We start from the raw sequence: 22,046 nt of genomic DNA on the forward strand, positions 1-22,046 counted from the left end.
TACATTATTCACCGTCTCTGTGCAGTTCTTCGACCAGCCAGCAGAGGACACAATTGCACTGCTTCTTTTCACTTTCAACCAGCCAGCGGGAATGGGGAACGCCTTCAACCACCCTCCCAACAAACACAGCCAATCATGTCTGTATAGGCGCTCGGCTGGTCAATAGCACAGCTTAGTTGTGAGTATATAACAGAAGGCTACATCAAGTAAGTAAACACTGCTTCCAAAGATCTGTAAGATATATGATATAACACTACAACCACAATGCCTAGGTCAGGACGTCTGTTTTTTCCCAAATTTAAATTGTAGTGGTATCATCATGTTTCAGGGATGTTAGTGTAGGCCCTGCACGTTAACACAGGTCCTGGGTTCAGTTCTCGTCTCTAGTGTGTGAGGAGTCTGTTCTAAACCACATACTGCACTAAAATCGAGGATGCCTTATTAGTACTTTAGGGTGTGGCATGTGGACTGGGGCACAGCCTGTAAAAAAAAGTAATTGCCCCCGGTTACTCAATCAACTAGATCACCAAATCCAATCATGTTTAGCGTATTGTAGAATCGAAATCTTGCTCATCCTGAATCTCACCAACAAGAAGTCAAGCAATCACTTTAAGTTCCTACAGGAACACTGTGACATGAGCTACACAAATTCCAGAAGTGCAGTGAACAGTCGTTACGTCGGGAACAGTTACAAAGCCGTCTGTACGGCTCTAAGACTCCACTGAACCACAGTGAGAGCCATTAGCTTCTAAAGCAGCACTATTCGAAAAGCTTATCAACCAATATCAAACAAACATGTATGGAGCTAAAGACGTCTGGAACTATGAACAGGTCAATGCTCATAATTCCAAAAAGCAAAAAAGATGATGTAAAAATTACATTTATGGTATAAATGTAATTCAGAAGGGGTGGCCAAATAGTTTTGTCCACATAGTGTACTCACTAAAGATATCACACAGAAGAAGAGTTTTGTGGTTTTCTGAAATACTGAGACACTCCAGGAAGCTCTGTTTCTACTGTCTGCCCACAAACCAAACCTGGTTCAGTTTAAAACGGAGATAATAAATTATGGATGAGTTAAAATGCTGGGTTAGAGGAGTGGAGAGTGTGTCTCTATATCAGTACGTTCCAGCCTACAAGTCACGTACGGGACTGTACTGTCAGTAACTATACTAGGTTTACTCTGTATTTCAAGTCAGGTTGAGTAAACAAACCAGACGCTTGTGAGTTAAAAGTACCAATAAAATTCTTTACTTTAACATATAACAATCTAAAACTCAGGGGCAAAAGCAAAGTCAAGGTCAGGACCGGTTAAGCAAAAGCCAAATTACAAGGGTCGTCCAAAAGACCAATCAAAAACATAAGATAAAGAGCTTAAGCAACCAAAATTGGGAGCTCAAATAGTCTATTATACTGACAAACAAATAGGAAACAATTGTGAGAATCAGAATTCAGTTGACACTGAACGAGGAAAAAATGTCCTGATTGGTTGCTGATGATAACAGGTAGCATATGACTTCCCAATGACTTCTGGGAAATGTAGTTTGCAACAGAGTCAACATCCAGCAACATATAATCAACAGCACTGACAAAAAATCTAAGATAAGGGGCGCTGGGGTGGTGCAGTGGCAGATTCCGCTAGCCCACTAGTGCTGGAATCCAGGGTTCTATTTCCCAGTAGTAATATCAGCCGGTCGGGCATCTACATACATGCATGCATGATTGGCTGTGTCTGAGGAAGGGGGGGATGATTGATTAGCATCTTGATTTCAAGCAACCTGACCCACCGTGACCCTGACCACGATGAAATGGTGGTAAAATCCACTCCAATTCAACTATTTCATCACTGTTTAGTTGATATGACTAAAGATTTCATTCACAGTGTTCAACAGATGCTTCTATCCAAAGCGAATTGCTTAGGGGCCTTTGTTTAGGGGCCCGGCGGTGAAAACTTTTAGTAGTGGTGAGGCTTGAACCAGCAGCCTTGTGATTACAAGTACAATGCCTTAGCTGTTAAAACTACCACTAACCCCACTGATCACAATAACACTTAACAATAATAAGGGGGGAAAGCCGTAGCCTAGTGGTTAAGGTACTGGACTAGTAATCAGAAGGATGCTGGTTCAAGCCCCACCACTGCCAGGTTGCTGCTGTTGGGCCCTTGAGCAAGGCCCTTAACCCTCAATTGCTCAGACTGTATACTGTAACTGTACTGTAAGTCGCTTTGGATAAAAGAGTCTGCTAAATGCTGAAATGTAAATGTAAATAACAACAGTAATACTTAAAAAAAAAAAAAAAAATGTTTCACATCTACATGTGCAGCTCACTGAACCATAAAGCGTCCCGTTATTTATGATTTTTAATTTCCTTTCGTCACAATTCATCAATATTTTTTCTTTTTGGGTTTTAATTTGATGCTACAGACAGAAGCTGAGTGTTATTATTATTAATATTATTATTAGCCAGCATGCTAACGTTATGTAGCATCGTAGCTTCTGTGTTTCTAAGCATTTTCTACATTAATTTAGGCAATATAGCTTATAAATACTTATGAACACTAAGAGAGGATTTGATTTGCCATATAAGTTACTATTTAATTGGTTTTAATGAGTAAATAAAAAGGAATACATAAGTAAAAATCCACAGGCTGCAACAGTGAGTGAAACAGTAGCAGTGCTAACAGCGCTAACGGTGCTAACATGCAGCAGTTCATCATTTGTTTGTAAATATTTCTTTTTAACAGCTTTTCCTGCTGCTCTGTTTAAAAATAATTACATTAATTCTTATTTTTCTGCTGAAAACAAGCTCATAAAAGTTTGTTTTATTAAATATTAAATGTATAAAATAATAACGAATATAATTATGAAATATGATAAAAAGGTGGAACTTGTGGAACTGAGGTTTTACTGTCACCTTAAGTTAGCTCCATCCAGCAGTGGTAATCATAAGGTTGCTGGTTCAAGCCCCATAATCACCAAGTTGCCACTGTTGGGCCCCTGAGCAAGGCCCTTAACCCTTATAGGCTTTTGATAAAAGCGTCCGCCAAATGCCACAAATGTAAATGTAGTCTAGTTCAATAAGGCCAAAAGTATTTGGACACCTGACCGTGAGCCAGTCTCCTGTCAAGGCTTCTCACAAGATTTTGTAGTATGTCTGTGGGAATTTGTCCCCGCCAGTCAAAAAAGCACTTGTATGGGCGCTGATGTCGGTCAAGAAAGCCTTAGTCGATGTTCCAGTTCATTCCAAAGTTGTAAACAAACGCATGCAGGCGTGAGATCCAGAGCTCCAGCATGTTCCCACACTTGGAGATTAGTCAGATTTGTTGCACTTTAGCCGCCTTCTATCTTATTAGTGAGCAGCATCATCAGGAAACCTTCAATTCAGCCATGAGTGGCATTTAAATCCACGTCTGTTCTGTTCTCTGCCTAAATTTTACATTTTAGATACTGGAGGTTTCAAACGTTTTACTGGCAACTGACTTAGAGTGCAAAACATTTCCATTTTCAGCATTTAGCAGACGCTCTTATCCAAAGCGACTTACAGTACTGTAACAGAATACAGTCTTAGTAATTGGGGGTTAACGGACTCACTCGTTGGCCCAACAGTGGCAACCTGGCAGTGGTGGGGCTTAAACCAGTGACATTTCGAATACTACTTCGGTACCTTACTAGTCCAGTACCTTTAATAACTGGTCCAGTACCTTAATCGCTTTAACTGCAATCAAATGTGATGACTTCAGATCTCAACCTACTACTGTTCTCAGTTCACTACTGATTAAAAAGGAATTAGGAAGAGAAAGTTAAGATCAGAATTCTGCAGATTAGATCTGATTATTTGTCCCTATTTGGCTTAACGTGGGCATGAGGTACCCCAAAGCATTTTTCTGGTTTGCACCATTGGAGGAACGCTTGAAGTACAGTTCGAGATCTGTTTTAGAATGTGATTAAAAGAAGGTACGTGGTTAGTACGAGTTCCAGCTCTAAATCCAAAAATTTACATTTACGGCATTTAGCAGACACTTTTATCCAAAGCGACTTACAATTATGACTGAACACGATTTTAAGCAATTAAGGGCCTTGCTCAGGGGTCCAGCAGTGGCAACTTGGCGGTAGTGGGGCTTGAACCAGCAACCTTCTGATTACTAGTCCAGTACCTTAACCACTGAGCTATCACTGCCCCACCAAATGAACCACCAATGTAGAATATTTGTCAAAAAGAGAAACTATGATGGATTTAAGTTCGGAATCTTGTGGAGCACATCCAACTTCATGAACCTACTAAATGGTGAAGCTACTACCTGAGGTACAACCTAATCAAAAAGGTTCTAGGTAGCACCCTGAAATGTTCTTCAGTTTGTACCATTGGAGGGACTCTTGATGACATCCAACAAAAATGTCAATGACTGATTTTTTTTGGCAGAAATAACCAAAAAATTGCCACTGTTGCCACTTATTTCCAGTGGTTCCTCTTGTAGAAATGGCTCAAGTATGAAGAGCTCAGCATCCCAAAAAAAACCTTTAATGGGAAAATCTCCAGTCTGACATGATTTGACACAATATCACAATAAGCTCACCACTAAACCTGAGAAGAGTTTATGGAGGCACTTGGAAAATTCCTTGGAAAGAATGTCAAAATCTGTTTTATTTCGAAGCAGGCTGCAAATCGTGACGATTTAGCTCATCATGGAGGAACCTCCACCACCCTGAGAATCAGAAGCATCTAAATGAACATCTGTTCTGTTCTGCTCAGCTCTCACCAAATTACAAACATCTTTATCCAAACAGATATTTGTTTATAATGTTCCATTATTGGTATATGACTAACAAAATGCAATTACAAAAAAAAAAGCAGACGGGAGAAAAACAAGCTCAGAGAACAAGACGACCTGAGCAAATGATTCACGCTCCAAGCAATGTAAAGACCGCCTGCTAAGAGAAATTTAGCCTAATGTTACATTTAAATCAAGTTCCTGAATTAGTCAGGGAAATTTTTATGGCCGATCAACAGAAAGTGATCAAGCTTCCGAGGGCCAGGGTACCAGGTATTCATACAGTACCTCCAACTCCAGGTAAAAATAAAACCTGAAAATATTCAGACTTGTTTACCTTGTTTAACTCCAGTAAATCACCAGCCAACCTTCCTTCAGAACAGTGAGCTGCTACCCTAGAAAACTGTTTCCAATTTCATAATAATTCAATAAACATGGGCATAAGAAATGATATTCCAAATACAAACTCAGCTAGCATCATTTAGGTTTGAATGATTTGTAACTTTAGGGAAAACAGGAGAGATTTTGGATGCGTGTTTAGATACTGAGTCAGAACCGGTTCTGAATAAATCAGTTAGTACTTTAAGAACTTGTTATATGGAAGCAAAAACACTTACAAGTAAGGATCTAGCTATCCTCCTGACGTGCTCTTTAGGTTGTACCTTTGGAGAAACCCTGAATGAAATATTTTGGTTGGCGCATAATATTTGGGGGCCAAAAAATATGTAAGAACCTTTTAAAATGGTTTTTCTAGAAGAGCAGGGTAGAACGGGTTAATCACCTGTCTGTGCCAGACATGAACCAAACCGGACCTTTTTAGCTACCACCACAAAATGCTAGCACCCTACAGAACTTTGGAGAACCCTGTGGTTCTGTAGTGTCTGGAATGATGACCTGCGGTAGGTATAGCATGGTAGATTTGGACAGTACAGGAGTGTAGATTGGGCTCAAGATTGTGCATATACAAGGACACAAACTGCTGAGGTCCACTGAAATGTTCTTCAGTTTGTTCATTTGATGAAAACCCCCGAGGAAAGGTTCTAGGTGGCATCTAACAAGGGTTCTGGATCAATAGTTTTAAGGAAAGCTTTAATAATGAGGTCTTTATAGAAATAATTCACCTGCTAATCATCTAAAACACTTGAGGAACCTTGTTATGAGTGTATGGTAGAACTAAATACCACCCCTGGACTGTAAAGGCCCAAATGCAATTCAAATCAAGGTACATGGTTCGAGTTCCAGCTCTAAATCTATAAATGAACAAACCATGTAGAGCATTTGTCTAAAAGAGAAGCTGTGTGATGGATGTAAGTTCAGAATCTTGCAGCACACATCCAACTTCATGAGTTGGTACTGCATGGGGTGGAATCTAATCAGAAAGGTTCTAGGTAGCATCATGGATTGTTCTTCAGTTTGTACCATTGGAGGAACCCTTGGTGACATCAAGCTAAAATGTCACTGATGTACTTTGTTTTCCCCCCTTCGATGAACCCTTAGGGAAGGTTCTAGGTGGCACCTTATCAGATATATCCAAGACCAGCTTGAGAAAATGTTTGAATTAGAAGACTCATCAACTAGAAATCAATCTACCATGAATTGTTAACCAACCAACCACCCAAAGATCCATCAAGGAATGACCATCTCAACCACACATGGACTTTACAGGACCAGGGAAGGTAAAATGTATATGTGCATAAAAAACGTTGAACATGTGCAGAAATAGATGTGGGCGCACTGGTGAGAGGTCCATCATGTTCTCACACTTGGCGATCAGTCAGAATGGTCGGGCTTCTGGCGTCTTCTTTCTGATCTGAAATCAGGCCACAAATCTTGGCATGGGCAGGTGAGATTCAAACCCGTGTCTGTTCGGTTCTCCTCAGACTGCACACCTCTGGATTGTGTTTAAATGTGCAGTGTGCCAGCTCTGATGTGCGAGCAAGGCTCGTAATGGAGGCTCTGGGAGATGCGAGCCACTCATGGAGCATCAGACAGACAGGGAGGAGATGGGCAAGCACGCTGAGGTGCCCATCAGGATCACGTTTCAGTCCTAACGATCGTGTGCGGCTCCAAGATGGCAGTGGAATTCTCAACGCATCGCAGGATCGCAGTCGGCATCCGCCTCAGTGTGCGCTCCATGTTTATGAAGAAGGAGCCTGAATGCATGCCATGATGCCCTCCCCCATCCCTCCATCCCTCCATCGTTACACACACACTACATAGGCATCCTACCCCGTTCACAGCCTGAATGAATTTCACCGACGACATCAAAGCCATTGCATCACTCCTTCCCCCCATTTAGCATCCTCGCCCCATCCACCTCAATCTGGTCCTACATTTTCCTCGCCCTCATCCTCCATCAGCGTTCATCCTCCATCCTCGCCCTCATCCCCATCCTCACATCTCACAGCTGGCCGACGATAATAACACACACGCACCCACGCAGACGCAGCCGCACGCAGACGCACCGACGGAAAAATAACGCACGACTTTAACCAGACGCGCCGCTTTAACGAGCTGATTCTCACCCTTGGCATCGCCGGTGCTCCTCAATCGCGTCCGATTACATCCATCCGAGCGATTTTCGTACGATTTTAATCCCAATTCTGATCCCCTTCCTTCTCGCATATGTAAGGACGCTCCGGCTATAGACAACCCAGCCTCTCTCTCACTACCCCCCTCTACCCATCCATACAGGGTTGCCAGATTGGTACCGCTTTTGAATCCTTCCTTGGGTTCTTCAAGCCTGCAGCGATCAAAATTGATTGTTTGCTCTAACTATTCCAAATATAATAATAATAAAACATCCACATTATAAAGAATGTAATCAAAGAAAGTGCATCATAAGACAAAAGCAAGAAAGCATCTAAACACAGAGCCAGGCTGACTTGTTTACATTCCTCATGCCAATCATGCCCTAGACACCAATCAACACACGATTAGAAAGCAAGGCCTTAATCGTAAAATACAGTATATTGAAAGAAGGACAACCCCCCCAATATTTAGATATGCTCAAATAATGTTAGAAGTGCTCAGAGTTCCCATCAGTTATGATGCAGGATATGAAAGGAGTGTTTTAGAATTACAGGAACCCCCCAAAACAGTAGCTTTTCCCCCTTACCCTTTCCCACCAATGTTCAATTAGTGGCTACAGCCATAAAGCCAAATAAATCTTGTTAAACCTCCCTCTTCAACACGAGTGTAAATCAGGAGTTTCCACCGTTTGCAGCTATATAGGGTCAAGCACTGATGCTGGACACGAAGACCTTCTTGCATGCATTCGACATTCCAGTTAATCCCAGTTGTGATTGCTTTTGTGCAGGTAGGTGGAGTTCATCCAGATCAGACTTGTTAACTCTTTATTTTTGTTTATACATCATGCATGTAGGGGTGCAGTCATCCTAGAACAGGGACGTGCCACAGTCAAACCGTTGCCACAAATGTGGAAGCACCTAATTTTTTAGACATAATGGTTTTTACACACCTGTTAGCAATGGGCGTGGCTGAAACGGCAGGGGGTGTCCACATACTTTTGGCCATGCAGTGTATCATGGTTTGTTTGTCTGACAATTATGCAGTAAATTAGAGAATCAGGAACGTCAAGATGATTATTTTCTATTTGTGTTTGGGGTAGGTGTAGCCTGAAAGGTTTGCAATCACAAATTGTGTGGAACATCACAATCTGGCAACCTTGGTGTATTGATCGCCCTCTAATGGTGATGCGGAGTACTGCGATTTCGCACATCTAGCTATTTCTCTCATCTCTCTTCACACACACACACACACACACACACACCAATTAGCATGTCAGTTTTTCAGTCAGTGTGCACACAGCATTTTTAAAGCACAAATATAGACCTTATATTTTCTGATCTGTATTTAAAGGTAACCCATCATCATCCTGCCAGTTACAGGTGCAGTCAGTGATTATGCACAGGGGTTTATCAGCGTCCTCATCAGTATTACTGTGTGCATGAGGATGATGGTGCTGAGAACATGATGTGTGCTGGAGCATCCAGGAGAGCAGCAGACCAATAACACACAGACACCAGCAGGCCCCTCTGCACCAATCCCAGCCGAGACGAGGAGGGTCCAGGCGCGGATGCGGGCCAATCAGGCACCGGGGGGTCGGTGAAGCAGGGTGGGGTAGGGGAGGAGGCTCCCCAAAGGAATGACGTAATGTTTTTTTGAGAGGATGATGTCATCCCTGGTGCACAAGGGGAAGATTTAAAGCCGCCGAAAAATTGCTCCTGCCCCTCCATCCTCGTACGCACCTCGGCGGAAGGCCTGTTCCCACGACCTGTGTATTTTTAGTAACTGATAACCATGAACTTGGTTCTGTTTTCTTTTTTCCTGAGCTAAAGCAAATATGAAGAACGTAAAGGTGCTGGGTGTGATGGCTTCTTGTAAACATGCAAAGATGCATCAGATGTATAGGGAAGCAATGATGCTGCGTGAGAAGGCATCTCAAGCTGGTCTTTATATTATTTTAGGGGGTAATTAAGGGGTGATGTTAACAGCAGATATACACCATGCACCGTGCAGATAGATTGCCTTTAGGTTGCTTTCTCCATCCAGGTTTTTCCATTGTGCATGTTTACACGGGGGTTGGGGTGCATCTCTCCTCACCCTTAGAATCAATTACAATCTGATGTTGCATGCACTACTGTTACAGACTAATGCACATATTGCACATGCACCAATACCACACATATGAATATTGCATGCATGTGTACAGATCCTGCTGGGATTGATATTGATACTGATATTGATTTATTGCAGGCAATATCTGCACCCACGTTCCTGTTATTGATATTGCAGGGCAAAACACTTTGTTACATGTGTGACCTTTCTCTTTACGCAACAGTACTGAAGGATTCCTTTATTCCTTTATTTCCCCCAACAGCTTTATCCTGGTCAGGGTCACAGTGGATTTGGTACTACCTGAAAACACAGAAGCAGAAATACAACCTGATTAGGATGTCAATTCATCAAACTTTAACATGAACTTACTCACACTTGTTGAAGGAAGTAAATGGACACGGAGAGAACATGTAAAACTCCTCACAGAGGGCAATGACTGCAGCAAACAAGCTGACACTGCAATTAGTGATATTACTGACATATTACATAACAGAGAGTGATAGTGCAGGTATGTCAGTGTTTATTAAAGATAATACAATTATGCATATGACATTGGTGCAAATGCTTGAATATTGGTGCAAATGCTGCAAAATTAGTGCAAATGCTTGAATATTGGTGCAAATGCTGCAATATTAGTGCAAATGCTGGAATATTGGTGCAAATGCTGGAACATTAGTGCAAATGCTGCAATATCAGTGCATGTGCCTACAATACCAGTGTAAATGCTAAAATATCAGTGCACATTCCTATAGTATCAGTGCAAATGCTGGAATATTGATGCAAATGCAGCAAAATTGGTGCAAATGCTGCAATATTGGTGCATGTGCCTACAGTATTAGTGCAAATGCTGGAATATTGGTGCAATTGCTGCAAAATTGGTGCATGTGCCTATAATGTTGGTGCAAATGCTGGAATAATGATGCATGTACCTACAACATTCCTGTACACCAGCACATTTCAGACATCATGCTAGCAGTTTCACACCGCAATCAAACGCTTGGCGTCCCTCCCCACCGCCGACTCCCTCGTCTCGTCACGCGAGCATCTCCGCTGCATGTACCCGTTGCCGGTTGCCATGGCAACAGAGGCAGCAAATCCAGGCACTCGTCTGGAGCCGTGGCATCGGCGTCGTCCGGCTTGGCAAGCACACGGGATCTGGGGGAAACCCCTCAAAGAAAATAAAACACAGTCCGTCGTCGGTCTTGTATGGGTCAGTGAGAGAGCAGGGTCAGAGGTCACAGCAGGCGCCACTCCAAAGTCACGAGCATTTAAATGAACTGGCCGGGTTCCACTCTTCTGGGAAAGCTGGCCACACAGTCGAAAGCAGCTTTTTAGGATCTGGTGCTGTTGGATGAGAACGCCTGGCTCACAGTCGACATTCTAATTCGTTTTAAAGGCGACAGTGATGTTTGAGATCTGAGCTCTACGTAGACCGCTGGAGGTCTTCCACACCGAACTCGACAAACCACACATTTGTGGACTTTACTTCATGCACAGGGACAGGAAAGGGCCTTCCCTAAACTACCAAGCCACATTATGTGCGTGATGCAGCAGTGTAGCTTTGTAACAAGAGAGCACAGATGCTAGACAGGCCTGCCTGCAGTCCAGACCTGTCTCCTATTGCAAATGTCGGGTGCATTTTAAAGTGCAGCATACTCTGGACTGCTGAGCAAGTAAAGTGTTTGCAAAATTTACTTTCACAGTGACAACAAACGGTTTTCTCAGTCCTGATCGATTACAGAACTAAATAAAAGGTGTTCACTGTTAAATGAAACACAGACAAACACGACCCTGTCTCAACATTTTTGAAACGAGTTGCTGCTGTTACTCTTTGAATGAGACACTTTAAGCTGTTTTACCTGAATTATGGTCAAAAATTATTTGCCAATCATTACCGTCTGTTTTTATTTACATTTATCTCACGTCCCTACTTTTTTGGAACTGGGTTTGTGTGTGTTGTGTGTGTTCACAGCTCCCTCTTCTGGTTCATTACTGCTACTGCACCTTGGCCTACATAGAGGAAGCGCGACTGGAACAGAATATTAAGAGTCCGTGTTACATGATCATGATAAGGGAAATGATACGCTTCAAACTTTGCAGCAACAGTTTAGGGAAGGACCTTTCCAGCTCAAACCAAGCTTTATAAAGACATTAAGAAAAACACAGAGTCAGTGCCCAGCTATACAAATGCACAAATTCCCACAGACATACATCAAAGTCTTGTGAGAAGCCTTCTCAGAAAAGCGGCTAGAGAAATCACATAGAGGTCGCTTTATTTTAATAGCAAGCTCTCGGTCAGGTGTCCAAATACTTTTGGTCATACTTGTTTTCCGTAATCAGGTGATTATTGTGCATGTAACTGAGATGATCAGTTTGCTTGATCATGTTTTTTGTTGCAATTAATCGATAAATCAGTGCGTGTAAACACATTCTGTGTTTCTATAAAATAAGGAGTGTTGGAAGGTGGGTTTGTGCATTAGTTAGATTGATTGATTAATTGATTGACAGGTGGGCGGGTCTACAGGCTCAGGAATGTTGCATCAGATGGAGAATGCGGGCAATCGGTGACCAGGCACGAACGCTGGACGCCAAAAACCAGAAGGCAGGAGGAGCAGAGAGGGTCCCATCCTCCAAATATTTCACATTCTTAGCTTCATGTGTTTCTAGTATTGAACGATCAAAAAGTAAACAGATCATCCAGAAGGTTCTTCTCAAGAAACGACTGGTTTAAAGGATGTTTATTTGATTGTATGATCTTTAAGATGCTAAATCGACTTCAGCTTAGTCAGAATTCAGCTGCCAGAGTCTGATCACATCACGTCTGTCCTCAAAAATGTGTTTAAAGAAAGAACGGGACATAATAACACCTAAAACTGGTGCCCTCAGTGCCAAAATGTCTTTTAAGTGTTGTGAGAAGAAATAACAACATTACAAAGTGCTGAAAGCTTTACCGTCCCAACTTTTTTTGGAATGTGCTGCAGGTCTGAAACGCAGGATCGTGCAGGATGTAAATTAACAAATAAAATGAAGCTGACCAAACACGATTCATATAATATTTTGGGTTCATTCTGTCTTGTGTTCTAGCTGAACGGATCACACAGAGGTATTTTAATAGCATTTGTTTTTAAAATTAGATGTCCTACAAGCAGGTGTCCAAATACTTTTGGTCATACTTGTTTAAATAAAGACATTTTTTTTCATAATCAGATGATTATTGTGCATGTAACTGTGATGATCAGGTTGATTGATCGTGTGTTTTTGTTTCTTCAGCTTAATCAGAATTCAGCTGTCAGTGTCCAGGTTTAGTCCAGAGTTCTGATCACATCACACCACACCTGTTGTCCTCAAAAAAAGTCTTTGTAGAAAGAAAGGGACAAAATAACACTTAAAATACTTTTATACTTGGTGTCCTCTGTGCCAAAATGTCTTTTAAGTATTGTCAGAAGGAATTACATGACATAGTGCTAAATGCTTTACTGTCCCAACTTTTTTTGGGATGTGTTGCAGGTCGTATATTAACAAATAAAATAAAGCTGACCAGATAAACATGATTCATATAATATTTTGGGTTCATTCTGTCTATCTAATAAAAGTCAAAGTAAATGTAAGAAACAGTTATTATTAAAATCCAAACCACAGCAGAAGTTGTGACATGTCGTGATGTGTAACGACATCTAAGATTTGCAGTTTGTCAACAAATAAATGCGACACGAGGTGTCATTTTTCATTTTGTCACCCATTGGTCCCGTGGAACAGTTGTCGTTCTCACCTGAAATCATTCTCATAACTCCACACATTTTTAATACTTTAATAAACATTCGAGTAGCATAAACACATTTTATATTAATCATCTGCATTAAAACACAGGAAACCAGAACTACAAATACAGCCAAAAAACAAAACCGTCACTGATCAATATACAGTATATGGACAAAAGTATTGGGACGGCCCTTCTATCTGTTCCAGCATGACATTTACATTTTCAGCATTTCGCAGACGCTTTTATCTTAGGCGACTTACAATATACAGCATACCGTCTAAGCAATTTAGTGTTAAGGGCCTTGCTCAAGGGCCCAACAGTGGCAATCTGGCAGTGGTGGGGTTTGAACCACTAGTCCAGCATGACCGTACCCCTGTGCACATGAAGAAAAGCTCGGTTTCAAAACCAAGAAACTCCAGCGTCGTGCAGAGACCCGACCTCAGCCCCACTCAACAGCTCTGGGATGCACCAGAACATCAACTGAGGCTTTTTTTTTACTTCAAAGTCTCTCTCGTGAGAAGCCTCCTCAGAAGAGCGGCGGCTGTTCTAGCTGAAAATATCACACTTGTGTATGTAAATAGCATTTGATTATAATCGGCTTATAATCAGGTGTCCAAATACTTTTGGTCTTATACTGTGTTTTTCACTCACTTTTATATGTATACCAGAACAGAAATGTGGCTTTTATTTAATGACCAAACGGATTTCAAATGATAAAACAAATGAATATATTCAAAATGACACGTGGGAATCTAGTTGTACTCCATCGCACAGCTTTTGAAACAATAACAGCAATAAGAATAAAGAGGTTGATTATTTTTAGCTTAAAATAAAACCACATTTCTTTACCGGCAGCTCGTTTCACTCTTCTCAAGTTAAAAATTTTTACATTGTCGTCCGTGATGGAGGCATACACATATATCTCTTTTAAACATATTAAACACTTAATTCACCCTTTTTTCAGTTTACAAATCTAAGAATGTGTCTATTATAAAACAGGGGGGGGAAAAAACTCCATGATGTTTTGGGGTTGCTTTGCTGCCCCTGGAACGATGAGAACTGAAGTGTGTCTAGATATGACTTTAAAACATACATACAGAACATACAGAGCAGTGTCAGAACTGGGTTAAATTCTAAACCGCACACAAATGAGTCAAATGAAAAAGCAAAACACATCATCTGAACCTATGAACACCGTAACGTGTGTGTGTGTGTGTGTGTCTGTGTGACGTGTGTGTGTTACAGTGTGTGCTGAGGAAGGTTCTGAGGTGGTTCAGCAGGTAAACCCTTCTGAGGTTCTGGATTCAGATCGACTGGCTCCTTCCTAACTGCAAAACAAAACACACACACGTTCATACTATTGACATTTTTCTATATGATTTGCACAATTAAACCATTATATAACATCTATATGGCCAAAAGTATGTGGACACCCCTTTAAAATGATTGAGATTGGGTGTTTCAGCCACACCTATTGCTAACAGGAAGGTCATAACAGGTCCACCATGACCGTGCCCCTGTGGTTCATGAGGCTGGTGTAGAGAAACTCCTTAACCCCAATAGTGAAAGCTAGGTCTTTTTTATTGTGCACAAATCCCCACAGACATATTGCAAAGTTCTGTGACAAGCCTTGCTAGAAGAGTGGACCTGTTACATCTGCATTACAAAGTTTCAGACAAGCTTATGGTCAAGCGTCCACATACTTTTGACCATATAGTGTTTATTCAACCTGCACTATATAGCCAAATGTATTTGGTCACATGACCATGAGCTTGGTCAATGGTATTAAAATAAACAGCCACTACTGTGAGAAGGCTTCTCACATTTAAGACTCAAGTACGTCTGTGGGAATTTGTGCCCAGTGAGTGATGCCACAGGAAGCAGATCACGTCCACCAGACAGCCCGGCCGGCCTCTGTGAATGTCCTGCACTGTTTTACTGACATATGACCGTGAAACTAAAAGAATCTAAGGCGTCCACATACTTTTGACAGGGTGTAACCTACGCCTCTCTTACCAGGATTGTGTTCTTGCGCTTGTTGCTCAAGCTCAGGTTGAAACCGTAGTTCTCCAGCGGGACCCGACGGCGGCTGGGCGAGGGCCGTCTGCTGGGCCTTCTGTCTCTGGGACATCTCCATCACCGCCTTCAGTACGGGAGACAAAATCCCAAAGAAACAAGGTATCAGGCAGTGATGGACACGCCAGTTTCCAGTTTCCTCACAAACTTGAATCATTTGTTTTGATAGACACGTTGCTCAGGGTCTTGGTTCCTCGAATCACCATGTGCTATGCAGTAACACACCCCGGACTTTTTATAGTTCTCGCTGAGCACTTTATTAGGTACACCTGATCACCTACAATACAGATGACATTTTTGGGTATACAATTACTGACTGTACCCCCAATCAAAAGCAACCCCCACCGACCAGATATGACAGGGTGGTGGATCGTTTTCAGCACGGCAATGAGACTAATGTGGCAATGGAATGGCAGGGTGTGTTGTTCTGGTATTAGCGTAGCAGGTGCAGCAGTGTTGTTGGGATTTTTATAAGGAACACACACCCTGGTCGTCCTAGAGCTGCTGTCTTCCTTCAGCCTTTTATCAGTGGACAATTTATGATCACGATGCTGTCGGCTGTATATAATCGATGAATGCACCAGATAGGCGTCTCTAATAAAGTGCTCGGTGAGTGAATAATAATATCTAATATTTACATTAGCTATCTGAGTTTAAAGCCATGACTTGGGACAGTCGAACATTGTTTACACAGCATGCGAGAGATTTTCTGCCACGTCCCAAACTACATCCTATGTGCTACATATTGTGCAGCTATACCATCCATGGTGCGCTTATTAAACCTCTGTGCCGTTTGGAACACAGCCCATTTGAACCGCTGCCGTTCCGTCGAAGCAGAGAGCGGCCTGTATTATCGGAACGGGTTTCTTTCTGCCCACAGGTGTCGGGCCGTCTCATACCTGCTGGTACTCCCTCTTCTGAGCCTCCAGAGCTTTCCCTCTCTCCTTCAGGAGTTCCTGCTCCTGTCGTAGCGTCTCCACCCTCCTGCTGAGCTCCACCTCTTTGTCCCGCAGCTCCACCTCGAAGCGCTGGAGCTCCTCCTCGGTGTACACGGGCTTCTCGTCCAGGGTCTTGGACCAAAAAAGGAAAGCTTTTTAGCACTGCGCAGCGCCCTCCGTCCATCACGTATCCTCGGTTCTAATAAAAACTGCTGCAATCGTGCTTCTCTAAATAGCACCACGGTTCTATAAAGCTTTAAAAGGATTATTCTGATTAAAAATAGACCAAAGAATCTGATCAGGTTTCTAGTGCAGCCTCAAATCCAGCCAGGCTAAAAGCCGCCCGGTTGATCATCAATCACAAGTCTGAGTCTCGTACCTCCCACTCCTTCGGGTTGTTAAACTCCTTCTTCTCTGTGGATTGAAGGAACTCGTCCAGACTGACTAATCGGTCACGATTCAGATCCACCTGTCAAAAAACATGAACAAATTCGTATGTAATTAAATACGTCAGAAGCAAATCACACGGGCATCTGCTCAGAAGGTGGGTCTGTAGAGAAAAGGGGACAATGGCTGACTCAGGGTTGACCTCTGCTGGCCGGTCTAGGTGACTGCACAGTGTGTGACTCCCCACATGATACAGGCACTCTGTAAGACTCTTGACAGGTAAAAAGAAGTGGCGGCTGCATGCATGTTGAGGGGGGGGCGTGATTTGATTTTGAAACCCTTGACAAACCCTACTGACAAAAGCACGAAAAAAACAATAGAAGATAAAGAAAATTAAATAAATAAAACAGGACTGACGTTTTTCATGACGTGTTCCCTCATCCTGAGCCTCTCCTCCTCCATCTCCATCATGTCGTCCTCTTCGTTTTTTGGGTCGTACACCTTCTCCAGCTGCCAGAGACCAAAAAGGAACAGGTCCAAAACAAAAAAACACTCGTCTCTGAAATCACTCTTATTAGAAATTCTCCCAAAATTCAGACCTCCACCCCACCCCCAAAATGTATAGGAATTTCTTTACCTCTTTGGTAAACAGCGCCTCCAGTTCTTGCTCGTCCAGCACGCCGTCTCCGTTGGTATCTGCGGGGAGGAAAACGACACCTCCCTAAATGTACGCACTCACTGAGCAATTTATTAGGTACACCGGTCTTGTGTTGTACTGACCGTGCAGCTTGAAGAAGGTCTTGGGGTTGAACTCCTGCGGGTCCAAACCGTCGGTCTCCTCCCAGACTTCCCGTAGCTGATCCACGCTGCCCTGAAGAGACAGACAGACAGACAGAATGTGTTTGGTTTTAATTTTAATTTAATTTGGCATTTTTAAAACAGAAAACACAAAATTCTATTAATATTTTATATAATACATTTATCTGTCGTGCTGCCTCTAAAAAAAATGCATTTTGGTGCAGCACACCACGCACTAGAACGTCACTGCACGAGTTCCAGTCTCAGCAGAGCTGCCGACCTGGCCGGGCGCCCACACAAACACAGTTTGAGGGAGGGAAGGTCGAGGTCTCTTTCCACTGGTCCAGGTGCCCGTGTGAGTTTCGGGAAAGGTGGGGGTTGGTTCTCTGTACATTTACATTTTCAGCATTTAGCAGACGCCTTTATCCAAAGTGACTTACAGTACTGTGACAGTATACTGTCTAAGCAATTGAGGGTTAAGGGCCCAGCAGTGATAACCTGGCAGAGGTGGGGCTTGAACCAGTGACTTTTTGATTACTTGTCCAGTACATTAACCACTAGGTTACATTTGCCCTAAACACTGTACAAGATCTGTGTGGGAACACAACACTGGCGCTGATTGAACGCATGTCAGAGAGGGGCATGCAAGAGGTAGCGTGTTCAAAATCGGGTATTGGAAATGACTAAATCAAACAAAACAATCCTGACCCGGGTTTTCCAGTAGACCCACACGGACCCTGATCACGATGAAGCGAAAATAAATCACGTTTGTGAAAATAAAAGGGGTCATGTTCGTCCGTCCATCCTTACCGGGGCGTTGACTTTGGGATGCTGGCGGTGTTTCTTCTGCATCTCCTCCAGCCTCCTCTCCTCCCGCTCTCTCTTCTCCTGATCCAGACTCCTCAGGTACTCCCTCCGCTCGTGCTCCTTCAGCATCTCGTACCTCTTAAACTCCTCGTGACGCTCCGCATCGTAGTTCTCCAGATCTTTAGTGGCCTGAATCACACACATAGGAAATCTATTAAAGGAAAAGTAACTAAACCTTGGCTACAACCACCAACCCAGAAAAATGTAAATAAACAAAATGCACCTGAACCATGTTTATGTTATATTTGATATTTTTTAAGGCATCTGAGTGACTTAAGTTCTCGAATCTTAGCTGTGCTATCAGCCGGCCAGGTGCTTAAACAGCCACTCGATTGGCTGTGTCTCTGTAAGGGGCGGGACAGTGGCTGAACAATAAATCGATGGTGCTGCACAGAAACAAGGGATAACAGGGATCGGTGCGTGACTCTCCATGCGCGATACAGATCTCCATATGAACCTGCTTTCTACATTTTTACATTCACGACACACTATGATGTGTCTCTCGGTTCCTGTAGGAACATGAACAGAAGATCAGGGGTCGAGCGTACCGTAGCGATGAGGAGCTCCAGGTCTTTGGCCTCAAACGTGTTCTGATTGTGGGGATCCAGATGCTCAAACTGCTTCAGTAAGGTGGCATGATCCATCTGAACACCTGATACAGTAAATACACACACACACACTTAAGTTTAAGAGACGTTCATTGTAACCAAGTATCTGTAGATAACACCCATATCAACACTGTAAAAACATAGCATGCCTTTACTGAATATCTGGTTGCACCGGTTCGGCTTAGTTTCAGCTCCTGGACGGATGCCCTTACACTAGCAGTGAACAGTGACTCCTAAACCTCGGCCCTCCAAAACCAACGAGCAGTGGGCGGTCATAAACTTAGCAATAAAAACGCCCGTCTGTTTAGAAAGACGATATGATTGGTCGATTTTACTGTAGCTGGACCACCAATCACAGCAGGACGTTCTTTCTAGTGACAGCAGAGTGTGAATGGTTTATTTAATTAACATTTGTATTCGAATTATGAGTAGATAAATTAGAACTGATCACTTACATTACATTATTATATCATAATTTGTCCTCTCTGATGCCCCACAGGGCCCTGACACAACAAAGCACCCCAGACTACCACACACACACACCTCACCTGTTAATTACATGTTTATTCTATTAAGTGCTGCATTTGCTCTCTGGTCAGACATAGTGAAACTCTTGGTGATCAAAAAGGTTGAGTTTTCATTCGTCTGTCCATAAAACGCTATACCAAAAGGTTACCGGATGATCCAGATGATCTGAAAGCACGAGCAGGTACTGGTGTTTGTTTCAGTTTGGGGGTGTTGAGGAGTTCTTACTCTGAGTGTTGGCGCTGTCCAGTTTGGCCTTGAGAAGCATCCTGAGACGAGACACCTCCTGTCTCTTCAGCTCGTCTAGCCGGGTACGGACGTGGTGACCCACCAGGTCCAGCTCCTTGCTGAGACGTCCGTTCTGTCCAGACACCAGACAAACACAAGCCAGGACCTTTTACTGTACAGCCAAAAGTATGTTTCTATATTGTGAAGTGAATCATTTCTTAGCTTAATATCCCATAATCTCAATGATTCCCTTCCGATTCACTTCTGAATCATTTGGAAGTGAATCAGTGGTGAATCACTTGGATAACACACTGTAATGAACTGTTATTTCCAGCAGATTCATTAGATGTGGGCTTGTCTTACATCAGACAATCTGCTCTGATTCACACAGGCTCAATTATAAAAGAGACATTTATGAGACGATCTGTTCAACCCTGGATTGTTTTTCATTATTCCTTCTCGATAACCCTCTGATATTTTTGAGCAAATATGCTGTCAACAATCATTCCAAAATGTGCGCTTGTGCGATTTTACTTTAATATCTTCTGTGTTGGCGTTCTGCAGCTTCTCTCTGAAATGAGGATCCGTCTCGAGCACCTCGATCACCTCCCTCAGGTACCGATCATAGTACAGGCCGGTATCCTACAACAACATACACACATCAACGAAGCATCAGTATTAATCCTGGCTCTTTACATTTAATGTTAAAAACATCAGACTCTATTACTAAACTGCTAGGATTTACAGACCAGAAAATCCAACCTGAAGCCAAAATTCCTTTCTACGCACCTTTAGGTAGCTGCTCTAGTTACCTCTATGTATTTCATTTTGTCTAATGAGTTAGTGTGGTGTAATTGCATAAGTCCCGGGGGTTTTAATGTTTTTTTGTGGGCTCACACATACAGATGTACATGAACCTGGTTGGGTTAGGGACACATCGGTGCCCTCTTAGACCAGTTCCTTCATACCAACCCAGTCAAATCACGTCTATATGAACCCTGCTTAGTGCTCAGACTGACAGTCATGGTGCAGCTGTTGGGTGTGGTTAAACACCTGCACTAAGTTAACAAAGACCGAAAGAACCATACCACATTTTCCTCTGCTTTTTCTTCCTGTGCAGGTGGGACATCCTGGGCGTTTGGGTTGCGCTCTATTGGGACCGGTGACACCCTCAACGAAAAGCACAGGAGCAGCAGCCAGCGACAGAGCCCCACCATCCTTGTACTACCTGCAAAACAATCAATTAACAATTAAACGTTTGGTTTCATTATTTATACATACTATTATTCGATTCGGATTCAGATTTGATGACTGGGGAGGCTATTGAAGCGCACCTCACAATACTCTGTTGTCTGTTATGCTTAGATTGCACTTATATACATATATAAATATAGAATAACGATTAGCAGGTGCTGTACGGATTGCTGTTAACACTGCGGCTCTTTCAGTACCGAGTCAGGATGTGACTTTTGGCTTTTATTATCAAACTGACAGGTCGAAGTCTAATAACTACTGGCTGGAAACACATATAGGACTTTATCCAGGCGATTGAGACCGCTAGTCCAGCTGCAGTGTGGTAACACTGATGTTTAGATAGAAAAGTGTACGGAATGACGAGATGCTGTGCGGAATACCGTGAACCTTCATCTCGATCTATTGTATAAACACTAAACTCACAAAACTCGAATTCACCCACATCGCGACTCTACAAACTGGTTCAGTACTGTCAACACTCACCGTGATATACCGTGTGAACCAGGTGCGAACGTCCTTTCGTCCACCAAAATAAATAAACAGGGGCTACTAGTTATTCCACCCGTATTACGCCGCCATTAGCCACAGCCAGCACCTGAAAACAAGCGGCCCGTCCTGATGACGTCATCTCCACCCGCCCGACCCGCTTACACTGTGAGGGGCCCAAATATGTATTTATTTAGGTTATTTTTAACTTTGTTTATTTTCCCTTGTCTCTCCCCGGACTAAGTTGTAATGTTTCAGGTGTTTCTTTTTGTTCAATTCAATAATTTTTTTTTTTTAAAGCTGTCCTGTGATCCATGAAGTGATCGTCGCTACACACACTGTAACCCTCAAAATGCAATCTAAGTTAGAGTTTAATGTTATAAACACTCATTTTTAATAGCCAAGATGAGTTTATAAACGTAAAAAAAACGCCACAAATGATTTTAGGAGTATAAAACCTGAGGAAATGTCCAAAACATCAATAAAATATAAACTATAAGAGTTGTAGTAAGTAAAGTGGGTTACACTTGATAAAATACAACTTGTTTGGGAGCAATTTGATAAATATTTTAAAAGCTATTGAAGTTATTAATATGCTGAATACTTTAAATGCTATTGAAGTTATGAATAAAAATCTGTTTTTGCACTGATGAAGGACTAGACGACACTAACACAAACTGTGCAGCAACAGATCAGCTATTGGTTGCTTC

General features: G+C 42.6%; 2 protein-coding genes across 2 annotated transcripts in view; both read right to left on the reverse strand.

Annotated features, from left to right (window-relative positions):
- The window catches only part of ppfia3 (PTPRF interacting protein alpha 3), a 32,823-nt gene extending 25,443 nt beyond the window's left edge, over window positions 1-7,380 (reverse strand). Inside the window, exon 1 of the mRNA XM_062984994.1 lies at window positions 7,294-7,380. The gene's annotated coding sequence lies outside the window, so the exon portion shown is untranslated. The remainder of the gene's footprint in view (window positions 1-7,293) is intronic.
- A 5,823-nt stretch (window positions 7,381-13,203) lies between these two features.
- nucb1 (nucleobindin 1) lies at window positions 13,204-21,433 on the reverse strand. The gene is made up of 13 exons (XM_062984955.1): window positions 21,334-21,433; window positions 20,685-20,824; window positions 20,131-20,238; window positions 19,597-19,729; window positions 18,784-18,887; window positions 18,179-18,364; window positions 17,351-17,441; window positions 17,208-17,266; window positions 16,988-17,080; window positions 16,563-16,652; window positions 16,145-16,315; window positions 15,186-15,312; window positions 13,204-14,497 (listed from the first exon to the last, which is right to left on the reverse strand). The coding sequence occupies exons 2-13, from the start codon at window positions 20,811-20,813 to the stop codon at window positions 14,409-14,411; spliced, it is 1,380 nt and encodes a 459-aa protein (XP_062841025.1). The 5' UTR covers window positions 20,814-20,824; window positions 21,334-21,433; the 3' UTR covers window positions 13,204-14,408.
- Window positions 21,434-22,046: the final 613 nt, after the last annotated feature.

This window comes from Trichomycterus rosablanca, chromosome 22 (assembly GCF_030014385.1).
Source record: "Trichomycterus rosablanca isolate fTriRos1 chromosome 22, fTriRos1.hap1, whole genome shotgun sequence".
Taxonomy (NCBI): Eukaryota; Metazoa; Chordata; class Actinopteri; order Siluriformes; family Trichomycteridae; genus Trichomycterus; species Trichomycterus rosablanca.